General features: G+C 54.5%; 3 protein-coding genes across 3 annotated transcripts in view; 2 read left to right on the top strand and 1 right to left on the bottom strand.

The window, feature by feature from the left end:
• The window catches only part of ATCAY (ATCAY kinesin light chain interacting caytaxin), a 38206-nt gene extending 35488 nt beyond the window's left edge, over positions 1-2718 (top strand). Inside the window, exons 12-13 of the mRNA XM_055547046.1 lie at positions 197-229; positions 2374-2718. Coding sequence (XP_055403021.1) covers positions 197-229; positions 2374-2383 — 43 coding nt within the window. The 3' untranslated portion in view covers positions 2384-2718. The remainder of the gene's footprint in view (positions 1-196; positions 230-2373) is intronic.
• LOC129627652 (small integral membrane protein 20-like) overlaps positions 1-24289 on the bottom strand; it is a 40722-nt gene extending 16433 nt beyond the window's left edge. The window contains exon 1 of the mRNA XM_055547076.1: positions 24190-24289. The gene's annotated coding sequence lies outside the window, so the exon portion shown is untranslated. The remainder of the gene's footprint in view (positions 1-24189) is intronic.
• Positions 13752-18233, top strand: NMRK2 (nicotinamide riboside kinase 2). Its single transcript, XM_055547062.1, has 7 exons — positions 13752-13909; positions 15685-15775; positions 16284-16332; positions 16419-16575; positions 17105-17176; positions 17538-17644; positions 17912-18233. The coding sequence occupies exons 1-7, from the start codon at positions 13884-13886 to the stop codon at positions 17995-17997; spliced, it is 588 nt and encodes a 195-aa protein (XP_055403037.1). The 5' UTR covers positions 13752-13883; the 3' UTR covers positions 17998-18233.
• Positions 24290-27439: the final 3150 nt, after the last annotated feature.

Genomic DNA, 27439 nt, shown 5'->3' with positions numbered 1-27439 from the left:
CACTTTGTGGCAGCCAAGGGGCTTGGCCGTCCTCGTGACTACCTGTCCTGGCTCATTTGTTACACAGCAGACACATGCTGACGCTTGCTTTGTGCCAGATCAGGATGCAGCCATGTTGGGCCTCATAGGGCTCACAGCCAAATGCCAAGGCTCCCAAACAGGCAACTAATGCTGGGATTCCTTCCTTTTCCCACAGGTCTGCTTTGGCCATAGAAGATCAGGAAACGAGGTGCATGGGAAGCCGAGGGGAGGGGGGAGTGGTGGTTCTTGGCACGTTTTTTTGGAAGCATTCTAAGTGGAACCTAGCCTGGATGAGTCCCCGGGACTTGGTGGTGGAGGAAGGAGGCACCAGGGAGGCAGAGAGATCATGGTTACCATGACAACAGGGCCTCCTCTGGGATTGAGTGAGCAGCTGGTCCCTGCCCAACTCCAGGGGGTGCAATGATGGGAGGTCCCAGGCTGAGGACCCTGGCTGAGGCATTCACCCATAGCCAGGACCCCTGAAACCTGGGATTTAACTCAGCTGAAGGGTGCGCTGCCTGCCCACTATCTATCTCAGTGTGTCTGCCTGGCTCTAGATGCCAGAAAAAGCCTCCCTGTGTGTCTCGGGTCCTGGGGACCACCCTCAGGGTCCATGGTTTGCTAGAAGCACTCACAGGACTCAGCAAAGCAGATCTGCTCACGGTTATGGTTTATCACAGTGGACGGGTGGATACAGATCAAAATCAGCAATAGGAAGAACTGTATGGGGCTGGGCAAAGAGACACAGGTGCAAGTTCCCAGCTGTTGTCTCCCAGGGCACTCGTGGGGACAGCCCTTTATTCTCCCAGCAGCCAAGTGTGGTGGCACACACCAAGTGTCACCAACCTGTGCTGCTCGCCAGGAGCCCTGGCGTCCAGGGTGTTTACTGGGGGTCAGTCATATGCGTGGTGGGCTGTTCACATGGCTGACCTTCGTCTCTAACCCTTCCAGAGGTTGAGCTGATACCACATGGTCCACAGCTCCTGTCTTAAGTCACACTGTCAGCATAGACTATCCAGCATGACCCAAGGTCCCAGGCAAACAAAGATACTCTTATCAAGAAGGACATTCCAGGGTCATGGAGGTGGCCTCCAAGAGGCTGGGAAAGGGCCAGACTTTTCTTTGGAATGTGCAGGGTTAATCCTTGACCACATTCTCTGCTACAAATCTGTAACATGGGCCAGCTACATGTCTTAATACTATCCATGTGACCCAAGAAGCCCCAAGCTGAGAAATAAACATCAAAAATGGACTTAAACCAGTACTGCCCTGGAGACCCTGAATAGAGGCAAGTTCTCAATACATTTCTGACAAGACCATCTCAATCCATGCATTCTGAAAATAAGTCCCCGTCCACAAACACAAAACACAAGGAAATCATTCACCATGAAAAAAGTCAGATACAACAAACAGCAGAATTAGACCCCCCGGGGAACCTCAGGCAGAGATAATAAAAAACAAGCACTTTTAAAATGATTAAATACATAATAGAAAGAATGATTGGGAGCAATGGATAGATGGACAGATGGGTAGATAGATGGATGGATAGGTAGATGGACAGGTATATGGGTGGGTGGATAAACAGATAGATGGGTCCTGTGGATAGATGGACAGATGGGTGGATGGGTGATGGATAAGTCAATGGATGGATGGTTGAATGGGTGTGTGGATGGATGGATGGATGGTTGCTTGGATGGATGTGGATGGATGGTTGGATGGATAAATGGATGGTTGGTTGGATAGATGGGTATGTAGATAGATGGATGGTTGGTTGGACAAGTGGATGGATGGATGGATGGATGGATGATGGATGGATGGTTGGTTGGATGGATGGATAAATGGATGAGTGTGTGGATGGATGGATGGATAAATGGATGGTTGGATGGATGGGTGTGTGGATAGATAGATGGTTGGTTGGCTAAGTGGATGGAGAGGTGAATGGTGAGTTGGATAAGTGGATGGATGGATGGATGGGTAGGTAGATGATGGATGGGTGGTTGGTTAGATGGATGAATGGATGAGTGTGTGGATGGATGGATGGTTGGTTGGATGAGTGGATGGAAGGATAGATGGATGGAATAGATGGGTGAATTGAAAACTGACCCAGTCTGATTGAGGGCACCCGCCCTGGGGCCTACTCATTGGCTGGGGCACCAAGAGAGAGGTGCCCTTCAGAACCACACCTGGAAGGTGGGTGGCAGGTGGCAGACTTGGCAAGGTAGGTGCTACCCTTCCTGTTGAGAGCATGCCAAAGCCAGATTAGATCATTCTTTTCAATTCCACACACATGGAACATTTTCCACTTTCTCTAAATCCAATCATGGTAACTTGACCATGTCTCTCCCTCTTCAGCATGTCCTGAAGTAACGTGAGCACAGAGGAGAACACGAAAGATCTCAGATGCCAAGAAGCCTCTGTCAGATGCCCTGCGGCCCTGGATCTCATCCTCACCTCATCCCAAGTCCCAGTCTCCAGTGGGGTGCCCATCTCCCCCATCCATCTCTGAAACCCAACATCCTTTCTAGCTGCTTGAAAACACTTTAAAAAAAAATGATGCAGTATTAATGCATCTGGAAAAGGACCCAATTCTCCACCCTTCCACACTCATGAGCTCATGGCCAAGAAGAGCGAGAAGCATCGAGCATGGCCCATGCGTCTTGGTGGCCTCAGAGACCCCATTCCACTGCATAGACTCCTGGTCAGGACCCTTCTCTTGCGTGTCACCTGGTCCAGGTTGGAGCCACAGATGCCCACCGACTCCCTTGGCTGGGTCTGGATTCTTCCTCGTGCCTTTCCTCCCAGAACAGTCCCTGCAGTCCTGGGCATCGGGCCTGGAAGTTCAGCACCACCCCCAGCAGCAACATGTCCTGGGGGAACTGCCTGACCTTGGAACTCACGGCTTTTCCTTTAAACCAGCCCCCTCGCCTCCTATAACTCCCACCTCCTTGGGAACATCAGAGGCCTTGGCACCAATGAGGGCCACTGATAATCATCCTTGCCCTACACTTGCAACCACCCTCTCCCTCAGTCTAGAACATTCTCCAGCCCCTTGAAGGCAGAGGCCATGCCACAGGGCAATCCAAACCAATACCTCCTACCGAGAGAATGAGCCTCCTCACTTCCCCAATCCCTCCCCCTAGCATGGAGTTGGGATGTGCCCCCTTGGGTTCCCACCAGGAGCAGAAGCTGAGAAACCAGCTCTCAAGATAAGCTCATCACAGAAATACTGACGGACGAGAAAGCATATACAGGGTACTGGACTTTTGAGTGTTAAAAATGTCACTGGGAAAAATAAATCACAGTGGTCTGGATGCTATGGCCACCTGCATTAAAAGGAGACAGATTTCCTTAGGGAGGAAAGGAAAAAAAGACTTTTCTAATGTGCTCCAAAGACCAGTCAGGTGGGCTCTAGAGGGAGTGAGTTCCCCATCTCTTGAGGCATTCAAGAAGAGGATGAGCAGTGCTTGCACAGAGTGGTCCCCTGCGGTCCCCTACAAACCTGAGAGTTTCTGTTTCCGTGAAAATTGTGAGTGGTTCAGTTGTGTCCGATTCTTTGCAACCCCATTGACCCATGGACTATAATCCACTAGGTTTCTCTGTCCATGGGATTCTCCAGGCAAGAATACTGGAGTGGGTTGCCATTTCCTTCTCCAGGGGATTTTCCTGACTCCGGTATCAAACCCGGGTCTCCTGCATGGCAGGCAGATTCTTTACCATCTGAGTCACCAGGGAAGCCCTCTGTTTCCACAAATTTGTGCAGAAGTCAAACAGGGGTGGTGTCTGGCCTCTGTGGCAGGCATCATCCAGGTTTGATCGACCCCCTACCCCAATCATCTCCCAGTAGGAGATTCTTGGCATCAAGGGGGTGCCTCTAGGGTTACCCTGATGACAGGAGGGAGCCAGTGGCACTCAGCACTGAGGCAAAGGGACAACAAGGCTTTCTGCATGGCAGGAATTGTCCCACCAGTGGCTCCCATCTTGGAAAATGCAGGGCCTTGGGCCTCTGTCTTCTGGAACCCAGCACTGCTCCTGCAAGGCTGGGGCCTTTGGGTGTCTGGTGGGATTTTTTAATTTGTATTTCTGCTCTGTTTCCTGAATGTCAAATAAAGGACAGGATCCGTGTTCCCAGCTCCGATGAGTTACCTGGAGCCCAAGGCAGGCTGCTCCCCTCCACTCCCACCCCTCCACCGAAAGCCCCCTCCATCCTGGGTCTGCTCATGCCCTACCTGTGCCCTGAGTGCCTCCTTTTATAAAAGGTGCCTAGGCATCTGCAGGGCCGGGTTGAACTCCAGATTCAAGTGACTGGTTCTGCTCTGCTGATGAGATGGACACGTGGCCTGCAAGGCCCACAAATCCACAGTATAGTATACACAGTAACTCCTAGCAACAGTGCTTCAGTGACAGTGAGAAAGGAGCCGGGGATAGGAACTGATGCAGTCCACCCAATGTGACAGCTACTGAGAGCCTGCAGAGCCAATGAGGCTTCCCAAGTGGTTAAGTGGTAAAGAATCTGCCTTCCAACACAGGAGACGCAGGTTCGATCCCTGGGTTGGGAAGATCCCCTGGAGGAGGAAATGGTAACCCACTCCAGTATTCTTGCCTGGAGAATCCCATGGGCAGAGGAGCCTGGCAGGCTACAGTCTGTGGGATCTCAAAGAGTCGAACACAACTGACAATGTGTGCAAAAACATGTGTGCAGAGGCCACAGAGGGACGAGAGGGGCAGACCATCCCGCCCTCAAAGATTCTGTGGCCTAAAACTTTCGGCCAAACAAGAAATTTCAACACGGACCCCCACCCCGCCTCCCAGTTCACTGTGGCCCAACTGCCACCCCTCAGGACCACCAGCAGCGCAAACAACAGGCAAGTGGAATCAAGGACCCCAACCCAGCCACGCAGACCCCTCCAGAGTAGAGAGAGAGCCCCCCAGGGAGGCGGTCTCCAGGCTGGCTACCTCTTCACAGGTGCATGAGGTTCTGAGGCGCAGCTCCACCCAGATGGGGCCACCACATCCAGGTGGGAGCCTAGCCATACCCTCTGAAATGGGCTTTGTGGAAGATTTCTATTCACGGGGCAGTTTGGCGGAAACAGTGGACACTGAGCCCTCCTTGTGAAGGGACATTGGGTTTTCCTCTGTGACACACGGGGTGCGCCCTAAGTCCACCCCTGACCCAAGGTCGTAGTTCACACACCCATGCTTCCGACAGCCAGCTTTGTGGTTTTTAAAACAAACAATTCATTATGATTACTGTTGTGATGTAAAGACATCAGTTCCACGGGCTTTGGGGGATTTTTATGGGAAATAAAGCACCGGTGAGAAGGGAGGTTTGTGACTTCTGTCCACGTGCATGGGATGTGGCTCTGGTCTTGGACAGGGTGCAGAGAGAGCAGATTTCCCATGCCAGGATGGGGCACAGCGACTTGGGTGACCTTAAGTCATGGCCTGTCTTGCTTCTGGCTCCTGTCGCCAGAATGGGAAACCCACCTGGGTTCTTTCTGAGGCCTCCTTCTGGCTCTGCCTCTCTGTGATTCAAGTTCCCTTCCTGCCCCCAATCTTGTGTGTGTTTAGTCGCTTCGGCCCTCTCCAGCTCTTTATGACCCCATAGACTGTAGCCCCCCAGGCTCCTCTCTCCATGGAATTCTCCAGGGAAGAATGCTGGCATGGGTAGCCATTCCTTCTCCAGGGGATCTTCCCAACCCAAGCAAGGCATGGGGAAGGGGGTGGAGCTTTCAAGCCCCCTCTGGGCATCACAGATGGGGAGACTGAGGCACAGAGAGGGGCGTGGCTCACCTGGGGTCACATGGACACTTAAGGCTGGGTCTGAGATGTGACCCTGTGCTTTGTCCCTCCGGCCATCTCATCGCATGACTGGAGATCCACACCCTCCGCTGGCTGTAGGATCTTAGGAGACTGTTTCCCCTCAAAGGGTGAGAGTGGGCCCTCCCATGCCAGGCACAAGAGGAGTCCTGTTGTCCACGCCCAGAATCTTGAGACCTGCTGGTGGCAGGGATACCAGGATGCATGTGTTCACACAAAGTCTCCATCAGGTTGATGGCAGGAGTCAACAGATGCCACCCCACCTGTCTCTGCCATCCCACCCCTGTGACATCCAGCGAGGTGCCCTTCACAGAGAAGGGCACTATTACTGGGAGGGAGCCTCGGGCAGAGGGGGCCAGTTGGCATGGGAATGGTGAGGAGGGGGAGCTGAAGATGGCAGAACTGGTGCTGGGATCATGGAGTGCCGTGTCTGGAGGTGACGGTCCCACCCTTTCTACCACCCCACTGAGTCTTTGAGTATCTTAAGGGGGTTCCTATGAACCTCATTTGTTCATTCATTCACTGAATAATGGCATTTAGCACATTCACCGTATTGTACTGGGGATCCTTGGGGACCAGGCACCTTTCACGTTCCCAGCCCAGTGAGGGAGTTTGACACAGGGAACCAGGGCCTCACTAGGGATCAGGAGGAAAATCCAGGAAGGCTCCCTGGAGGAAGAGTTTTCTCTGATTGGAGATCACAGAGAGAAGAAACAGTTAGCCAAGCCTTTGGGCAGGCCAAGAGGTATCCGGCAAGGGCTAAGGCTTGGAGGCTGGACAGAGTTGGGTGAGACAGGAGCAGGAAAATGAAGACTGGCTGGAGGAGTGCAGACAGAGAGGGCCTGAGGCCAGACTGACTACAGCTGGGTGTTACTGCAAAGCCAGAGCTAAATGGCGTAATGAGTTATTTTTAAAATTTATCATTAATGGCATTTAGCACGTTCACAATGTTGTACAGAATACCCAGAGTATTCTGTCTGGGTCTGGAGACCCTGTCCCCATCAGCAGGCACTCCCCAGCCCCTGACAACTAGGAACCCACTCTCTGTATCTATTGGATTGGCCTGTTCTGGATGTTTCCCATCAGTGGAATCTCACAGGATGGCATGGGATGGTCACTTTCAATGACCTTGGGCTCTTTGGGGACAGGCAGGTCTGTATTGGGAGCCCATGTGCCAGGGTGAGCGACCCAGAGGCCTCCCAGCAGGGCCTTGCCAGGGAACGTCACTGTCACCCATGGTTGGGCCGCATGCCCTACAACAAGGCTCCTGGGAAATTCTTGCCACTGAAACTGGGCCAGAGGTCACACACGGCGCTGTCTTTTCCCCCCGCCTGTGGGACAGCTGATGGAGCTCAGGGTCATGGGTCTGGCCACGCTGCTGAGAGGGAACCGAGAGCCAGGGGGGCTGGAGTGGGGAGGAAAGGTGGGTGGGCAGTGGACAAGACCCCTCTCTTGGGCATTTGACACTCTGTCCCTGGCGGCCACCTTTGAACGGAGGGTCACTGCCCCCAGTCACCTCTCCTGACATCTGACCTTCAAGCACGTCAGTCCTGCCTGAAGCCACTAGATGAGTCCGTTAAACAATTCTTAACCAGACCAGTCGCTATGTCCCCACCACTGGTTGACCCTCTCAGCAGGTGTCTTAGCCACTGCTGGTCCTCCCAGTGAAATAGGAGGGGAGGGAGGTCATGGGCGGCCAGAGAGGGCAGGGCCTGGGGGTGAGGACAGCGCGTTACTTTTATTTTTTGGTCTCACCAAACAGCATGTGGGATCTTAGTTCCCTGACCAAGGACTGAACCTGCATCCCCTGCATTGGAAGCCTGAGTCTTAACCACTGGACCTTATTTTAAATGCAAATAAGAATGGGAGGAATGTTTGGCACAGGAGAGTTGAAACAGGAAAGACAGACCCCAATCTGGGTTTTGGGGGTTTTATTTTTCCAGTTTTATTTTATTTATATAGTTTTGGCTGTGCTGGGTCGATTGCTGTCCAGGTGTTTCTCTACCTGGAGAGAGCAGGGGTACTCGCTAATTGTGGTGTGCAGGTTTCTCATTGTGGTGGCCTCTCTTGTTGCAGAGCATGGGTTCTAGGACATGCGGGCTTCAGAAGCTGCAGCACGTGGGCTCAGTACTTTCGGCTCCCAGGCTCTAGAGCACAGGCTCAGTAGTGGCGGGGCACAGGCTTAGTTGCTCCGAGACATGCGGGATCTTCCTGGATCAGGGACCGAACCCACGTCCCCTGCATTAGCAGGCAGATTCTCAACCCCTGAGCCACCGGGAAAGCCCCCATCTGGGTTTTTACAAAGCTCCCTCTAGCCGTCACACAGAGCAGGCGGGCTTAAAGAAAAACCAGTGCCCGACAGTTCAAGCCATAAAAGCCAATTGTACTCGGGAGTCATTGCAGAAGGGCAGAGAGAGCATAGAGCCAGTTTGCACTCCTGACATAGCACAGGCAGGCAGGTGCGGTGAACGGAAGATCACAGGAGGGGACGTGAAGGGTAAGGGGGTAGTCTAGCTACACTGACTTAGTAGGATTCTTACTGAAATCCCCTTGTGTTTCAGCCAGCGTGCATACTTGTGTGCGAAGTTGTTTTAGTCCTGTCCAATTCTTTGTGACCCCGTGAAATCTAGCCCGCCAGGCTCCTCTGTCCATGGGATTTCCCAGGCAAGAATACTGGAGTGGTTTTCCATTTCCTCTTTCAGGGGATCTTCCTCACCCAGGGATCAAACCTGAGCCTCATAGGTCTCCTGCATTGGTAGGGGGTTTCTTTATCACGAGCACCACCTAGGAAGCTGTTGGCTGGGTTCAAAGATCTCCTGGCCCTTCCAGTTTCATTCATTCCTTCTGCTACTATTTAGGGAGGATGTGACGCTACCATTAGTGAACCTGACCTTGGTAGGCACTGGGAATACATCAGAAAACAAGACATGCATGGCCCTGCCTGCCCTGGGGGGAACTCATGATGTGGAGAGAAGCGGTGGGGATCCAGAAAGTCTTCCTGGAAGAGGGGAGGTCCAAGCTGATGCAGGATGGCTTAGTCAAAGTTAGCCTGAGGGAGGAGGATTGGGTAAGGGGAGGGGTGGGTCCCAGAAAAGATAATGGCATGTGCAAAGGCCCTGTGGCGGCAACTTTGGCTGCTGAGGGGCGGGTCAGGAGTGGGCAGGGCAGGGCATCCTCCCTTCATTCTCCTGGGGGCAGGAGCCCAAAGCCATAGACATCTTCCCTCCCTTGCTTGGGGCCAGCAGCCTCCCTTTATACAGATGGGAACAGTGAGGCAGAGAGGCCAAGGTGGCGCCTGAGCTCCCCCATGTGGCAAGTGGCAGAACCAGGATTCAAACGCAGAATTCTTAACCAAGGATTCTTAAAGAGTAAGCCAGGGTGGCTGAGGGTGGTGGTCACTGAGACCCCTTCAGGGTGTCTTCAAGGTCAGAATCATATATGGAAAAAAGATCCATTCAAAGTGACTTCCCTGCTGGCTTAGACAGTAAAGAATCTGCCTGCCAATGCAAAAGACCTAGGTTCCATCCCTGGGTTGGGAGGATCCCTTGGAGAAGGAAATGGCTACCCACTCCAGTATTCTTGCCTGGAGAATCCCATGGACAGAGGAGCCTGGCTGAGCTATAATCCATGGGGTCACAAAGAGTCAGTCATGACTGAGCATCTAACCTTTCGTTTTCTTTCCTTGGTGGTCCAGTGGTTAGGACTCAATATTTCCACAGCAGGGGGCACCACAATTATTAAGCGTGTGCTCTAGAGCCCACGAGCCACAAGTACTGAAGCCCGTGTGCCTTAGAGCCCGTGCTCCCCAACAAGAGAAACCATCGCAATGAGAAGCCTCAGCACCACAACTAGAGAGCAGCCCCCGCTCGCCACAATTAGAGAAAAGCCCGCACAGCAGCGAAAACCCAGCGCAGCGAAAAAGAAATAAACACAGTTATTTTAAAAATCATTTAACAAAAACAAGCAAAGAAACAAAGTGCAAAGATGGACCAATGGCCTTTAATGGAGCAGAGAGTGAAAAAGAACCTTCATAAACCTCCTTCCGTCCTGTTCAGCCGTAGGACAAAGAAAACTACCCATGATGACCTAAAACAGGCTAAAAATCCACCTTTATCTGTGTGTAAAGCTAGATTTTTCTTCCTGAGAGTACATGCTAAGTCACTTCAGTCATGTCTGACTCTTTGTGACCCGATGGACTGTAGCCCGCCAGGCTCCTCTGTCCATGGGATTCTGCAGACAAGAATACTGGAGTGGGTTGCCATGCCCTCCTCCAGGGGACCTTCTCAACCCAGGGATGGAACCCATGTCTCTTATGGCTCCTGCATTGGCAGATAGATTCTTTACCACTAGCGCCACCTGGGAAGCCCTTTCTCCTGTATATCCACCAAAACAACTATGGAAACCAGCTGAACCACAAGCAGATGCGAGAACCCTTCTAAACCAGACATTAAAGTGATTTGGGCTCTACAATCACTGTGGATGGTGACTGCAGTCATGAAATCAGAAGACGATTGCTTCTTGGCAGGAAAACTATGGCAAACCTAGGCGGTGTGTCAAAAAGCAAAGACATCACTCTGCTGACAAAGGTCCATATGGTCAAAGTGATGGTTTTTCCAGTAGTCACATACAGACGTGAGAATTGGACCTTAAAGAAGGTAGAGCACTGAAGAATTGATGCATTTGAACTCTGGTGTTGGAGAAGACTCTTGAGAGTCCCTTGGACTGCAAGGAGATCAAACCAGTCAATCCTAAAGGAAAGCAACCCTGAATACTCATTGGAAGGACTGATGCTGAAGCTGAAGCTCCAATACTTTGGCCACCTGATGTAAAGAGCTGACTCATTGGAAAAGACACTGATGTTGGGAAAGATTGAAGACAGGGGGAGAAGGGGGCGACAGAGGATGAGGTGATTGGATGGCATCACCGACTCAATGGACATGAACTTGGGCAAACTCCAGGAAATAACGAAGGACAGGGAGGCCTGGCATGCTGAAGTTCATGGGGTTGCAAAAAGTCGGACACGACTTGTCAACTGAATACACACGCACAGAATATCACTCTTTAACCTAAAAAAAATTTTTTTATTTAAACAATATAAATTTATTCTCTGACAGTCCTGGAGGTGAGAAGTCTGACACAGGTCTCATAGAGCTAAGATCAAGATGGGGGCAGGACTGGTCCCTCCGGAGGCTCCAGGGAAGAACAGACTCCTGCCTTTTCCGTCTTCTAGAGCCGCCACATCCCTGGCTCATGGTTCCTCCTCCATCTTCACAGACGGCAGCAGGTTATCTTTCTGACCCTCCTGCTGTAGCAATGTGTCTGTTCCCTCTCTCTGACCGTAGCTGGAAGGGTCCTCAGCCTTTTTGTTGTTGTCAACTGAGGCGAAAGTCACATAATATGCAACTAACCATTATTGTAAAGTATACCATTAGTGCATTTACAGTGCTCTGAAAATATCACCTCTGTCTAATTGCAGAACATTCTCATCACCACAGAAGAACACTCTACAAGTAATCACTCCTCATTTGCCCTCTCCCAGGCCCTGGTAACCACAAACGCTGTCTCTGTGGATCGGCCTGCTCTGCTCGTTTCCCATCAGTGAAGTCACACCCTGTGTGTCCCTCTGTGCCTGCTGCTCTCACTGAGCACCGTGTCCTCAGGGTCCGTCCACGTGGTAGCGAGTGTCAGGGCTTCTCCCCTTCTCATCGCAGAATAATAGTCCGTGGGAGAATGGATCAGTGTGTATATCCATTCATCTGCTAGTAGACACTTAGTTATTTCCACCTTTTGGCTCCTATGAGTCATGTTGCTATAAGCATTCATGGACAAGCATCTGTGGAGACATGTGTTTTCATTTCTCTTGGGTTGACACTTTGAAGTGAAAATGGGTCCAAAAAACTGCCAACTGTTTTCCACAGAGACTGCCCCACTTCCCATGCCCACCAGCAACACACAGGACTGCCATCTCTCTCATCCTCACTGACATACACGCAGTCCGTCTCTTTGACCATGGCCATCCTAGTGGGTGTGAGTGGTATCTCACTGTGGGTTATTTATTCATTTTGGGGGTTGCAGCTTGCAGGATCTTAGTCCCCTGACCTGCGATTGACCCGCACCCTTGGCAGTGAAGCACAGGGTCCAGACCACTGGACCACCCAGGAATTCCCTCACTGTGGTTTCCATTTGCATCTCCCTGATAATCAGTGATGCCAAGCATCTTTTCATGTGCTTGTTGGCCACGAGTATATCTTCTTTGAAGAAAGGTCTATTCAGAGTCTTTGTGCATTTTTAAATTGGGTCATTTGTCTTTTTGTTGCTGACTTGTAAGAGTTCTCTATATATTCTAATAACCCCTTACCATATATATGACTTGTAAATATTTTCTTCCATTCCCTGCTTTGCCTTTTCACTTTCTTAATAATGTCATTCAATACAAAAAAAGTTTTAAATTTTATCTAGCCCTCTCCCTGAATTTTTTAAAAACTATTATTTTTCATTAAAAATATCATATTTGTGGACTTCCCTGGTGACGCAGTGGATAAGAATCCACCTGCCAGTGCAAGGGACACAGGCTCATCCCTGGTCTGGGAAGATTCCACATTTCTTGGAGCAACTGAGCCTGTGCGCCACAGTTACTGAAGTCCAGGCACCCCAGAGCCCAAAGGCCACGACTACTGAACCCACGTGCTGCAACTACGGATGCCTGCGAGCCTGGAGCCTGTGCTCTGAAACAAGAGAAGCCACCGCAATAAGAAGGCTGTGCAGCATAACCAAGAGCAGCCCCCGCTGCTCACAGCAACTAGAGAAAGTCCGAGCAAAGCAACAAAGAACCAGCACAGCCAAAACTCAATAAAATTATAAATATATATGTATATTACATTCATGTGACCATGCAGTTTTATCATTTTAAAAGTTGAAAAGGCTTTAATCTTTCTCAGTTTTAAGTTATAATGTGGTAAATATTGTCCATGGCGATAATCCATTTATTTATTTCTTTACTGAGGCCATACTTTGAGCAGCTTGCGAGATCCTAGCTCCCCGACTAGGGATCAAACTCATGCCCCCTTCACTGGAAGGACAGAGTATTAACCAGTGGACCACAGGGAAGACCCAACAGTAATCCATTTAAACCAAAGCTCCCTGGGATCCTCAGTCGTTCTCAAGAGTGAGAAAGGGGGTCCTGAAAGCAAAAGGTCTCCTCTGGTGGGGAGTCAGAACCTGGGACATGGTCCCAGCTGGTCAGTAAGGTGTGTGTGTTTGGGGGGGGGGGGGATCCACACACCCATGCCTCCCCCACCCTACCCCACCCAGCTGCTGAGAGGCCAGAGGCTAAACCCAATGATGCCAGGCCTCATGTGGGGCCCCTGGTGCCACGCTGAGATTTTCCGGTGGCCAGGGTCCTGAACGAAGCTATCTTGGGATTCACCACTCTGGACTTTAAGCCCATCTTGGCAGCAACCCCCTTAGAAAAGGAAGTCCCCCGCTGTGTGGAGCCCCTGGGGCTGGCCGGCTGCTGTGGCTGGAGACCGGGCCCAGGGGGGAGGTGTGAGTTCCTTTCTTCAGCCACCAGAACCGGCCTTAATGTCAGGGTCAGGCGAGGGGACACACCGGCCTGGATATTTTTAGGGAGGGAAGGTGTGTGGCCGGTTATCAGTCCCCTGGGCAGCCGCCAGGAGGGGGAGGAGGGAAGGAGTAGGAGGAGGGGAGAGGGAGTGGGGTGACATCCACTCGCACCCCGCTGCCTGGCTCACCCGTGACTAATTTAGGCAAAAGGCAGCGTGGAGCTATTTCCACCCAGTGGGAACAGGTGCAGCGCGCCCCCCACCCCCTCCCCCCCACTCCGCCCGCCCACTTCAGCGCGCAGCCGCGCTCCCCATAGGCGGTGGGCCGCCTCCCTCCGGGCGGCCTCCGGGCTGCCCCAGCCTATAAAGGCGCGGGGTTTTCTCAATGAAGCCGGGACGCACTGCGGGGTCGGGCCTAGCCGGGCACCCGGGAGTCAGGAGTCAGCTTGCCAACCGCGGTCCCCGCCGCCCCTCCGCGCGGAGATGAAGTACATCGTGGGCATCGGAGGGTGAGCGGCCCGGGAGCGCGCGGAGGAGGGAGAGGCCGGCCGGGCGCGCCCCTGTGCGGGCCGAGGCGGCTGCCTGGGCAGGAGGCCAGGGGAATGAATGGAGGGCTGCCTGGCGCCTGCTGTCGCAGGGACCCGATGCCCAAGGTCGGAGTGCTGAGAGGGGGGTTCTGCCCTCTGTTCGGAAATTCCCCACTGGAAGTCCCTTCCCCACCCTGCACCCAGAATAGACTAGACCCCTGGGAATAGAAGACTTTATAAAGCTTAGGCAGGTCTTCTGAAGGGCTGGGGGGTGGGGATGGGGAGACACCAAACTCAGGAGGCTCCTGGGCAGGTGGGGTGGGGTCCTCAGAGTGGCACTCCACTGGGTGGCACCCGCCTTTAGAAGCTCCTTCTGCTGACCTCAGGCAGGGACCTTGCTTTCCTGGGGGTTGTGGCCTTTTAGGACTATGCCTGGGAAGCATTTAGCAGAAGCCAGGCTGGCCTGAAGCTCCAACCTGGGAGGTCGTCCTGGGTCCACCCTGCGTTTGGTTTAGTGCTCCATTACCCTCTTGAAATTCCTAACAGAATGAGACAAGGGCCCCCATTTCTGTAGCTGGCCCTGAGGGTGCGGTGTGCCTGTCAGCAACAACTCAAATTAACGTCAGGCAAGTTCTAACCTGCTCCCCTTCAGGTATGGAGGTCTCCTTTCCCACCAGCTCTTTTTTTTTTTTTCCCCCACCAGCTCTTTTAAAAGCTGTACCTCCCTCCTTCCACATTCAGCTTTCCACTCCTGATTCCTGGGACAGGGACAGCCAGGTCAAAGGGACACTCACGTCCAGGAAGGCCTGACAATCACCCTTCTGTGTCCTTCGACAGCCCCAGTCTGGAGTCCTTACGGTGACCATTGTCCTGCTTTTCCTGGGACTGAAGGATCCCCAGGATTTGGGACTTTGGGCACTAAAACCAGAGATATCCCGGGCAGATGAGATTGAGCAGGTCACCCTGCTTTGCCCATTGTTTTTGAGGATTTTATATATTTTTTTGCCATACCACATGGATTGTGGGATCTTAGTTCTCCACTCTCACTGTGCAGAGAAAGCACAGTCCTAACCACCAGGGAATTCCCACCCTTTGTCCTAAGGTGACTGCCTCTTCCCAGGTTTGCAGTTTTCCACTTAGCACTTGCTTTAATAGTCTGGCTTTTTTAAAAAGCCCTGCAGAGGCTAGGTCACATGTGGGCCTCAGTTTCCTGGTCTGAAAGACCGGCTCCCGGCCCCACCTCCTGGGTTTGCGGTCACACTGAATGAGTCTGAACACGGAAGGCAGTGCTTCCCTGACCCCAGACATGCAGTTAACTTGTCAGCTTGTTTTCACATTTTCTGCTCTTTTCTCTGTTTCTCCCCACCGCCGAGTGCAGGCCTGTGCCTGGCCTGAGCAGGCCGTAGGCAGCAGGATGCTGGGCGGCCCAGGTTGGCCACTCAGAACCCCTCCCCTGACTTTCTGTTGCTGTTGCTGTTATTCAGCACTCAGTCGTGTCCGATTCTTCTTGACCCCATGGACTGCAACATGCCAGCCTTCCTTGTCCTTCACTATCTCCCGGAGTTTGCTCAAAGCCATGTTCATTGAGTCAGTGATGCCATCCAACCATCTCATCCCCTGACTTTAGATGAATAGAAATACCCTCTTAGCACTACAGCCTTGTGTTTTAGGTTTCAGTCTGATCCTGGGGGCCCCTCAGACCCAGACAGGCCCACAGAAGGGACCCAGGCAGCCTCACATGTATGCTCTGCCTACAGCATGACCAACGGCGGCAAGACTACCCTGACCAACAACCTCCTCAAGGCGCTGCCCAACTGCTGCGTGATCCACCAGGATGACTTCTTCAAGGTGGCTGCCCTGGCTAGGGGCAGGGGAGGGAGGTGACCCTGAGAAGGAGCCTCAGGGCAGGTAGACCCCTCGGGGGCACCTTGGGGCTGGCGTTCTCAATTACTGAGCACCTACTATGTGCCTGGCACGTTCTCAGGGCACAGACAGGGAAAGTGCAGTTCCCAGAGCGGATGTGTCACCTGGGCGGTGCCCTTTATCCTCTGCACCTCCACTGTCCCATCTGCAAAATGGGCTCTGAGCCCACCCTCGTTGCTTTGTGGAGGGTGAGGGGCAACTTTACTATGGTTGTAACTGGTCCCCACTCCTGGTCCCAGTAGTCATGAAGTTGGGGAGGGGGTTCTGAGTACCTTGCCTGGGACCTCAGAGCCCGTGACTCTCAGCTGCAGGGGAACGGGGCAAGCAGGTGCCCCCGGACCCTCACAGGGGGCTCTCCGGGTGCTGTTCCCCCAGGGCGGGGTGAGGTGGGAAGGCGGGCACTGAGCCCGCGGCTTGGGCTCCTCTGTTTCAGCCCCAAGACCAAATAGCAGTTGGGGAGGACGGCTTCAAACAGTGGGACGGTAAGAATGGACGGTGGCAGCCCTGCGCCCCTGCCCACAGTACCCCCTGTCCCCACCCCACCAACACCCTGTCTCCCACCCCCTAGTGCTGGAGTCCCTGGACATGGAGGCCATGCTGAGCACCGTGCAGGCCTGGATGAGCAGCCCCCAGAAGTTCGCCCGCGCCCACGGGGTCAGCGTCCAACTGGAGGCCTCAGATACCCACATCCTCATTCTGGAAGGCTTCCTGCTCTACAGCTACAAGTGAGCATATCCGGATCTGGGCCCTGGGCAATGCAGGCCCTCTTAGGTCACCGAGTCTCTATTTCGACAGACAGGACACCAAGGCCTGGGGGTGCGGGAGGCTTGGGACAATAGGAGTAGGGGCGGGGGCAACGGGAGTAGGGGCAGGGGCAGGCCTCGGAGTCGGACCCAAGGGTCTGGGGCAAAAACCCACACCTCTTGGGGGAACTGAGTCTTCCGTGTAGGACCTCAGCTTCCTCAGACAGAGCAGGCTTGGTGGGATCCCCAACCTTGCTGGGTGACCCTGGGCAAGACACTGTACCTCTCTGGGCCCCCGAATTGGGAGAGAGGGAAGACTCCACCCTCAGAGTAGGGGGGTGCAGTGGGCATAGCCGGAGACTGGCCACTGCTGGTCCCCTCACTCATCCCTAACTTAATCAGCCCAGACCCCTCTCCCCACCCAATCCTTGTCACCCAGGAACATGCCTGGAGGCTCTGGGGTTGTGTGCTTTGGCCCACGAGTGCTGACCATGTCCTCCACCCCTGCCAGGCCCCTGGTGGACTTGTACAGCCGAAGGTACTTCCTGACCATCCCCTACGAAGAGTGCAAGTGGAGGAGAAGGTGAGCCTGGGGGGCCCTGTCTGCATCCCCAGGGAGGACCAGGAAATGGGTAATGCCTGCCAGACACACGGCCACCCTGAAGCTGCAGACTGCTCGGCAGCAGGCACTTGGGTGGCCGGTGCTGGGTTCCAAAGGCCCACAGCCTGGGGTCAGGATAGCATGACCCACCCCTGACCTGCCATGGGCATCTCCCAGGCCCATTGGGAAAAATGCTGGAAGTTGGGGCACCCAGGCTCCAACACGGGGCCCCTGACTCTGTGGGGTCCCCATTCCTGACCTAGTTCCCGCACCCCAGGATCTGCACTGGCACCACCCTCAGGTGACCTGGGTGTTGCTCATTCTTGCCCATCTCCCTCCCCAGTAAGCGAAGCTACGCGGTCCCTGATCCCCCTGGCCTCTTCGACGGCCACGTGTGGCCTATGTACCAGAAGTATAAGCGGGAGATGGAGGCCAATGGTGTGGAAGTGGGTAAGTCCCTGAGTGAGATGAGGCAGGCCCCTCCCTGCTGGGACTTGGTGGGAAACCTGGAAGGCCTTCCTCGCGTCTCGCCAGCAGTCTCTCTTGCTTTGGGGCCCAGAGGCTAGCCTGTCCCAGCTGCCTAACTCTGCGGGTCCGCTTCCTCCTGACCCAGCAGTCCACCAGCCCTGCTGTGAGCTGGTTGGCAGCAGCCCCAGGGACCCGGCCCTCCCTTGGCTGAGCCCCCTGGGCCCCTGACTACGGCCTTTCCGACTGCAGTGTACCTGGACGGCATGAAGTCCCGCGAGGAGCTTTTCCACCAGGTCCTGGAAGACATTCAGAACTCACTCCTGAACCGCTCCTAGCGAGGCCCAAGAGGAGGGGCCCAGCCCCCACCGCAGGGACCCACGCACAGCTCTGGCCACAGCGCGGCCAGTGGGCGGCACTGCAGCCAGACACTGCGTGACCATTCCTGTCGGGGAAGTCTTGTACATATGAGAGTGGACGCCCCACTCATAGCCCAGCAGCTTGGGGCCCACGAGGCATCCATCCATAACCTCGACGGCGGCTTACTTATTAAACCTGATCCTGTTTTTTAGTCGTTGGGGTCCAGCCTGTTGTGTTTGAGGTGCCAAGAGGGCCCCGCCTGGCCCTTCTCCTCAGTGTACTGGTAACCTCCGCGGGTGACGCTGAGAGCTCCAGGCAGTGGCAGTCTTCACCTGGTGGACCCACGGCAGCATGGCCCTGGGTGGCTGCTTGAGGGTCTTTGGGCCTATTTTCCTCAAAAGGGAAATTTCCTGCCAGCTTTCAGCACATGGCGCAGCACAGCCCAGAGCAGGGTCTGGGAAGTCAGCCCGGCCTGAGGGTGCCCCTAGCTCTTGGCTGAGCCACACCCTAACTGCACCCGGACACCTCCCCCTTGATCGGAGCTGATACTACTTCTCATGATTCAGGAGGCTCATAAGGACACTCTCCGTGTTCCTGAGCCATCCCTAGAAGGCTGGTGGTTCAGTTTATCGTGTACACCCATTTCACAGATGGGCCTGTGGAGATCCACAGAAAGGGCTGGCTCACAGCGGGTCGGTCCTGTAAGTCCTGCCCTGCCCCACATTTGGGGTTCCAGGCTCCTGGAAAATCGCTCGCTTTCTGTACCCCAGGTGGAAGCCTCCTGCTCGGATGCTGCCCCTTCTCAACAGTCTTCCTGCTAACAGAAGTCACCCAGCATAGCGCTCACCACTGCCTTTTGCCCCTGCAGCCTCATAACTCAGCACAGAGGAAGACACAAAGAAGAGAGTGCTGAGCAGATGGAAGGCAGCGCAGCAGGGGCAGGGGCTTCAGCTCAGGCCCAGTGCAGCCACTAGGAAGGTGACCAGCCATCCCCACGTACCGGGGACTTTCCTAGTTTTAGCACAGAAAGCCCTGTTTCCCCAGAAATCTCTCAGAACCGAGATGATTAGTCACCATATTTTTAGTCTTTCTAGGGGCAGTGGAGCAAAGGTGAAGGAGCCTACAGGTTGAAGGTCAGGAGGGCCTGGGTGTCCGTCCCTGCCTGGCCATCAACCAACTGTGTATCTCATGGCTCAGAACACCAAGTCTTGGGACATTTGTTGAACGTGTTAAGTGTCTGCTTGCTTCAAATCAACAAAACCAAAGAGCAAATGACATCATTATGGGCTGAATTGTGTACCCTCGCATTCATATGTTGAAGCCCTGACCCTTAGGACCGCAGAATGTGACTGGGTCATGATGAAGGTGGGTCTTAATCCAGTATGACTGGTGTCCATACAAGGAGAAGTTGGGGGACTTCCCTGGTGGTCCAGTGACTGAGACTCTGAGCACCCAATGCAGGGGGCCTGGGTTTGATCCCTGGTCAGGGAAATAAAACCCAAGTGCTGCAACTGAGACCCAACACAGCCAAATATATACATAAATACAAATTAAAATACAAAGTCTTCTAGGGACTTCCCTGGTGGTCCAGTGGTGAAGACCCTGTGCTTCCACTGCAGGGGGTGTGGGTTCAATTCCTGGTCAGGGAACTAAGATCCTGCATGTCATAAATAATTTTTTTTAATTCACCAGGTTTTGATAGGAAAAAAAAAATCACCCAAAGTAACTTTTTTTTTGGCTACATCAACACTGCTTATGAGATCTTAGTTTCCCAACTAAGGATTGAACTTGGGTTCCTTGCGGTTAGAGTACCGAGTCCTACCAAATGGACTATCAGGGAATTTCCCAATGTGACTTTTATTCAGTGGAATTTTTGACATTTGTGACTTTAATAAAAAAATAGATTAATGCCGGACTTCCCTGATGGTCCAGCGGTTGGGACGCCACACTTCCAGTGCAGGTGAAGCAGGTTTAATCCCTAGTCGGGGAACCCACATGCCACAGGGCTTGGCATGACCAAAAAAAAAAATAGAATAAAAATATTGTTTTTAAAAATGGCATCATTGATCCAATGGACATGAGTTTGAGCAAACTCTTGGAGATAGTGAAGGATTCCCTTCTGGGAGAAGGGAAGCCTGGCATGCTGCAGTCCATGGAGTTGTAGAGAGTCGGACATGACTTAGTGATTGAACAAGATTTTTAAAAATGCATTAATACTCCTAACTCGCTAACAGCACGTAACTGTCCTGCTAATAAATCAGGTGCTCAGTGTAATGGGTTAGAGTTACTGGGTGTGTAGTACTTGGGTCAGCAAAGGATGGCCCCTGGGTCCAAGCCAGCCCACTGTAGGTTTTTGCACATCCTTCAAGCTGAGAATGGCTTCACATTTTTAAATGGTTGTGGGAAAAAAAATTTAAGAGAAAAATTAAATTTCGTGACACACATATATTACATGTATTCAAATTTCAGCATCTATAAACAAGGCTTCACTGGCCTTCAGTCATGCCTATTCACGTGTGCATCAGCTATGGCTTCTTTCACGCCACGTGGCCCAGCTGAGTGGCTGTAGCAGACCCTCAAGTCTGCACAGCTGGAATCAGTTACCTCCTGCAGCGGCTGCACACACGGCAGTGCATGCAAGGGCTGGGGTAGAGGGCCCCAGGGAGCGGTCACTGTGTCCTGGAGGGCAGGAGGGAGCTGGGGCAGGGCCAGGAGTGAGTTTCAGCAGGCCTGCCAAGTCCTGCCCTTTGCCACAGGCACGGAGCACAGCGACGCTGATCCACCGGTCACCAGGCCCAAAATAGCCCAGGATGGGACCAGGACACGGGAGAGGTGGCTCCGGGGCAGCCTGAGCCCTGCCCGGTCACTAGACACTTTGGTCATTATGAAAACAGTAGAGGCAGGGTGGGGGACCATCTTGACCCAGCGTGCACAGAACTTTCCATGTTTCAACACTGAGGGTTCACCACACTGGGAAAGCTCAGGTCCAGGCAAACTGAGAGTTTGCCCCCTAATGGGGGCCAGCCACCTGGAGAGGGTGGGTTATCCTATGACCCACTTCCCCAGGGCTCATAGAGGGAAGGGACCTCCCCATGGTCGATCAGCAGAGTTCAGATTTGAACTCCAGTCTGGAAATGCCCACCCAGGGCCTTCTCCAGCCGGGGAAGCATACCAGGCTGCTCACACTTGCCCCAGATGGCCCTCCCACTCGAACCCCTGGAAGAATCTCTCAATCCTTCTACAACCGTCTGACGGGTCCAGCGGATCAGCCCCACCACAGGAAGGCTCCAGGCCAGGCTAACTTGTGCCTTCCCCAGATAGAGCACCAAGAATAACCCAACACGCCCCTCCCGTGTCCACCAAGTGCCCCCTGTGTCAGTGCCAGGCAGTCTCTAGGCAGTGCCAGGCAGGGCCAGGCAGAGCCAGGCCCTAGGATGGGAGGCCCCAAGACCAGGCAGCCTGGAGCGTGAGTGGGCAGCCCTGGAACCCAGCTGCCTCAGCCCATCCTGGAGAGAGCCCCTGGGCATGTAATGTGCCCCCTGGGCCTCACCTCCTGTCCTGGGCTTGGGAAGCCCACTGCTGCTGGGTCTGTGGCAGGTCTTGCTACCCTCCATGACGAGGAGCCCAAGGCCCGCCCCTAGCCTGGCCAGCCATAGAGTGGGTACACCCACCTGTGGGACACCTGTCTGGTGCTTGGGGAGTCTGGGAGAGCTCTCCTGTGCTCTGGCAACCAGAATAACCTATTCTTGATTTCCAGATGAGGAAACTGAGGCTCCCAGGGGTGGAGTCCCTTGGCCCCAGGAGACAGGGTTCCAGGCCAGGCAGATGGGCCTGGGACATGGCTGTACCCACAGTCCTGCAGGACCCATCACCATCAGGCCCCCCAGCCCCAGGCCCGGAGGAGCCCCTCCCAGTTCCTGGTGCCCCCACTGCCTCCCTCTGAGGTCCCTTCTGTGGCCATTCATTCTCCTCCTGCCCCCATCATGGTGCTGGAGCAGACTCCGCTACCAGTACTACAGTATGTAATTAGTTCTCTTTACGAATCTCGCTTATTTTATTGGTTTTAACTAAATTCACTTGAAGGGAAACCTTATGACCTTGCTGTGGTTGGGAAAGCCTGCATGTCCTGACATGCATTAGAATGAAACACATTACTAAAAACACTAAAAAGGCCTGCCCCCATGTCCCCTAAAATCACCCCTGGGGCACCCAGTGATAAGCACCCCACCTTCCTGGAACGCCCAAGGCCAAGAACAACCTCAGGTTGGGGCTTCTCAACTGGGGGCGATGCTGCCCCCTGCCCAGGGGACACTGGGCAATGTGACACTGGACACTAGGGATGTGTGGTTGTTACACTGGAGGCTCCTGGCATCAAGGGTGTGGGGCCAGGGAGGCTACTCCAAGCCCCCCAGTGCCCAGGACGCCCCACAACCAAGACCCATCTGGCCTGAATGTCAGCAGAGCCAAGGGGAGCCAAGCTGGACTAAAGGCAGAGAACTGGCTCAAAACTCTACTCCCGACTTGGGGCGCCCCTAGTGGGACTCACTGTGTAGACCAGGCTAAGCACCCAGGATGGGACAGACCCTGACGCACACCCACATGACGCACTCACACCCACGAGCCCTTCATCTGGTGGCTGACACCCTCCTGGGCCAAGTCACCCCCACCCCCAGGAACCTGGCCTGGCCTGCCTGCCACCCCACTTCTTGGATCCCTACAGGGCCCCAGGCGCCAGGCAGCTCACCTCCAAGGGGGGGAAAAGGTGTGTTCTCAGGATTGCTGGGGGTTGAGGGGGATGGGAGAGATTCCGGGGGCCCCTCACTGGAATCTGTCTCCCCTGAGGCCACCCTGATTAGGAAGTCCCTCTGGGGATACCCTGTCCCACCCCAGCCCACCGCAGACATACAGATGGGCGGGTGACCTTCCATGCAGAGCGTCCTCAGGCAAGCCTCTGGCCGGTCACCCCACCAGAGCTCTGCCCGGGGGGACCCTTCCTGAATATCCTAACAGCCCTGGGAGGAGGAAGACAGCAGCAGAGGCCCAGGAGGTGGGGGAGGCGAGGCTGCAGAGCCCTCTCCCTGGCCCCCACCTTCCTCGTTCTATTTCAGGACGCCCCCACCCCAAGCACTTGCCACCCACATCAAGTAGCACTCAGCAAGCCCTCTTAATCAGCAGTAACTCTGCCCGCCCCACCTGAGTCCCCGCAGGGTCAGAGCTGCCTCTGAAGGTGGCCCCCACCTCAGGCATCCTGTCTGCCAGGACGCTGAGGGGCGTCCTTGGGGCACACCCTGGGGTGGGGGGACAGCCAGTGCCTAAGGGAGGAGCAGGCTGACTGGGAGAGACAGGCAGTCACAGGCCCTCCGCGGTCGCCCAGGAGCGCCCCCCAAGTCCACCCAGCGTGCTCTGGAGGGAGCCTGGTGCTGCCTCTAAGACATGCCCTCATGGCCATCTCTTCCAGTTTAAGCTTCTCTCGGCCTTCAAAAAACCAGGGAGGGGAGGGAGCGGCGGAGGGTGCAGAAGCAACTTGCCATCATATAAACGGCCCACCTGTAAGTCCTCCTGTTTGGGGACCCTCAAAAATACAAAACCCCAGGGGGTGGGGTTCAACCACTGGCTTCCCTAGTGCCTGCAACACAGGAGACCCAGGTTCGATTCCTGGGTCGGGAAGATCCCCTGGAGAAGGGAATGGCTATCTATTCCAGTATTCTTGCCTGGAGAATCCCATGGACAGGGGAGCCTGGCAGGCCACAGTCCATGGGGTTGCAAAGTCAGACACGACTGAACGACTAACACAAGCACGCAGGGGGTGAGGTGGAGGACACTGGGGAGTTAGGGGTGGGGTGAGGGGGGGAAGCCCTGGGCTCCCTGAGGGGAGACAGCACCTCAGCCGTAACTGCAGGACCCAGGCATTCTGGGGTCAACTGGCCAGGGAGGGGCCCCCGGCTCTGCCCCCTCAGGACAAGGAGAGTCCAGGAGAAGGCCCAGCCCCCTGCTCCTCCCCTCCCTCTCCCTTGCCCCCTCTTCCAGCCCGGCGGTGAAGTGCCCCGAGGCGAGGCTGTGTTCACACGTCCTTTGCGTGGGGTATGTCTTTCACCATGGTTCTGTGTCTCACTTTTCGGGCCACCGAGTGGGGCTGGGCAGAGGGACAGGGGGATGGTTTCAGTACTTACTTTTCTTTTTCTCTCTGTACAACGGGGGGGCTAAAGGTCTCGGGGGCTGAAGGAGCCTCCTGATGCTGGTGGGGCTGGCTTTATAGGCCACCCTGTGCCCTGGGCAGGCGCGTCGGTTATTAATAGTGGCTGCCGCCTCTTGCCCAAGTATGGTCAGGAGCACAGCAGCTGTGGGCGTGCAGCCACTGGGCCAGGGCAGGTGGCATGAAAGGACAGCCCTCTGCCCCCTGAGAGGTGGGCAGCACCCAGCATGGGCTGGTGGCACCTGGGCCAAGCCTCCCAATCTAACACCACCCGCTTAGTGAGGGGGTGCCCAGGGTGTGCTGGGCCCCGACACACCCCTTCCTCCATACCTTGCCCCGACTCTGGGCACCACTGTCTCCAAGGACAAAGCTGGCGCACACAGAGGAGCCCTGCCTGCCAAGAGCCAGGTCAGGGGCCACGTGAACCTAGGCCCAGCTGACTCATTTTGCAAATGGCATGTGGTTAATGGAGATGCTGGTGGGCAGCCTCAGTTAAGGCCCAATCTGGGACTTCCCTGGTGCTCCAGGGGTTAAGACTCCACGCTTCTACGCAGAGAGAGCGAGGATTCCATCCCTGGTCAGGAAACTAAGACCCCACATGCTATGTGGCAAAAAAAAAAGGCCCAATCTCATGCACTAGGAAAACCGGGAGGGCCCCAGCCACCCCAGATGAGGTCCACTGGCCCAACGCCCACCTTCTCAAGGGACCAAGAGACCGGATGGGCTCCTGCTGTCACTGCCCCGCCAGCCCTCAGAATTATTCAAGCAAGTCAGCAACACCCTCCCACCTAGTCCTCTCATCACTAAAGCCTGCCCCACACAGCCCTGGCTTCACCCTGCTTGAGTGCGCCCCAAGTACCCCAGGGGCCTGCGGCATCCTTCTTCCCGGAGCTGTGAGTCCACATGACTAATAAGGAACCATCCACTCCTCTGCCTGTGTCAGATGTCCTGCGTCTAACCACTCTTGACCCCTCAGTGGGGCCCTTGCTCTCTCCAGCAGGCTACAAGGAGGGGGTTAAAACACAAGTCACTGGGAATTCCCTGGCGGTCCAGTGGTTAGGACTCCACACTCTCATTGCTGTGGCCCCAAGTTCAATCCCTGGCTGGTGAGCTAAGATCCCACAAGCCACATGGCAAAACAAAGAAAGGAGAAAAAGAAGTCACTCACCCAGGAGCCCCCAGGTGAGCAGCCCAGCCACAACCCACAGTTCTGTCCACGCCCCACCTGGTCCACACCAGGGTCTGAACCCTACCCACCCCACCACCCTGGAGAGTCCACATTGCCTCAGCTCCCTGCCCAACAGGTAGGCAGGAAGGTACATGGATGGGGTGGGCAACCACAGGACATTGCTGGATCCCCCTGTGCCAAGTCCTTGTCCTGGGATGGCCTTGAAATCATCTCCCCTCAAGGGGGCTCCAAGACCCCCACCCCTCCCTGGTCTTCCCCTAGCTCCAGCCCCTCCTGACCCTTCTCTGCTGGCCTTTGGTAGTGCCAGGAGGCTTCCTGACCTTTGGAGAACTTCTCTACAGGGCCAGCTGTCAACCCTCCCCCGAAAGATGGAAGCCATGGCCCAGATTCAGGGAACAGTGAGAAAGCTCAGCCCAGGGCTGGAAATAGCCCCAGTGATACATGCCCCCAGCCTGAGCGAGCTGACAGAAGCAGATAGGATAGGGGGGCTGAAGAAACAGAACCAGGCACTGCTTTCTTGACATGAGAGAAGCCATTTCTGGTCTTAGTCATTTTGGGCTCTAAGCCTGGCCATGGTGTGCATCCCAGAACAGGTCTCTATAATTAAATGAGCTTAAAGAAACAAAGGGCTTCTCTGGTGGCTCAGACAGTAAAGAATCCACCCAAAAAGGGAGAGACCTGGGTTTGATCCCTGGGTCCAGAAGATCCCCTAAAGAAGGAAATACTGCCACCCCAGTATTCTTGACTAGAGAATCCCATGGACAGAGGAATATAGTGGGTTACAGTCCCTGGGGTGGCAAAGAGTCGAACATGACTGAGTGACTAACACTGTCCCTTAGGAAACAAAAGAATGCAGAGACGAAAGACTGTTTATCAGGCAAGAGAAGCAACAGTGGCAAAGATCAGTTGGAAAGACACCTCAGTTCTGGTAGTAATGCTAAAGATTAGCCTGAAGCACTTTCTTATTCACATTTTTACTTTTTTTTTGGGGGGGGCACCTTACAGCATACACGATCTTAGTTCTCTGACCAGTGATTGAACCTGTGCCCTTTGCAGGGAAGTGCAGGACCCTAACCACTGGACCACCAGGGAAATCCCCTGAAGCACCCTCTTGAGCTGTTTGGCGAAATTTAAACCCCTCTTGAGAGCTGAACCATCAGATCAACTGGAATCTAAGGGGCAATGATATTGACCTTCTCTGACTTTCGTGACTTCAATCAAATAAAGCTTGGTCTCTAACGCCCCAAATTGGAGCCCTCCCAGACCCTCTCCTGGTGTGGCTCTAGAGTCATGATCATGACCCCTGTGCCCGCCACCATCTCTCTCTGCAGCTGGTGTCATGACATCTACTTGGAGAATTTGACCTGCCTGGGGACCACTCGGCTGGCCTGAGTTCTCGTGGACTCGTGAGTTGCTCTGATTTAATTCATTTCCGCAGGGTCTAGGAGTTCCCGCCCCCACCTCCTAGTGCCTGGTGGGAGCAGCTGTCGGCATCATGGTGCGGTAGGCAGTAAGGGGGATCTCTGCAGTTTCAGGGTGCAGCCAGCAGCAGAACTCCAGCCTCCCTCACTCGCCATCCTCTGCACAAGCTTAGCTCTGAGATAAACACGGGCTTTCAATGGCTTCCTTGCAACAAGCTTCACCCGTATGAACCAACCGCTGGGCAGGTCCATCCTGACACCACCAGCTGGAGGGACGGGACTCATGGCTCCCATGGTTCATACTCCCCATCCCCTACCCACCCCCACCCCGCCCCACTCAAGCAGCAGCATGGGTGTGTGCTAAGCCTCTTCAGTTCAATACTATGGACTAGTCCACCACGCTCCTCTGTCCATGGGATTCTCCAGGCAAGAAAACTGGAGTGGGTTGTCACTCCTCCTCCAGGGGATCTTCCCAACCCAGGGATCGAACCCATGTCTCTTCTCCTGCATTGCAGGCAGATTCTTTACCACTGAGCCACCAGGGAAGCCCCTCAAAAAGCAGGCAAGAAGACAAAGCCAGGCACAGGGAGCCCTGGTTCTGCAGACCTACTGGGAGG

The sequence above is a fragment of the Bubalus kerabau genome, chromosome 1 (genome assembly GCF_029407905.1).
Source record: "Bubalus kerabau isolate K-KA32 ecotype Philippines breed swamp buffalo chromosome 1, PCC_UOA_SB_1v2, whole genome shotgun sequence".
In the NCBI taxonomy this organism is placed as follows: domain Eukaryota; kingdom Metazoa; phylum Chordata; class Mammalia; order Artiodactyla; family Bovidae; genus Bubalus; species Bubalus kerabau.
Note: the sequence above shows the minus strand (reverse complement) of the source record. Positions and strands in the feature narration are given on the sequence as shown.

What these genes read in the sequence shown, in the direction of transcription:
- NMRK2 (XM_055547062.1), top strand. Translation starts at nt 13,884, where the DNA reads ATGAAGTACATCGTGGGCATCGGAGG. An exon ending in ACCAGGATGACTTCTTCAAG is followed by an intron (nt 15,776 to 16,283) that starts GTGGCTGCCCTG and finishes CCTCTGTTTCAG; the next exon opens with CCCCAAGACCAAATAGCAGT. An exon ending in GGCCAATGGTGTGGAAGTGG is followed by an intron (nt 17,645 to 17,911) that starts GTAAGTCCCTGA and finishes TTCCGACTGCAG; the next exon opens with TGTACCTGGACGGCATGAAG.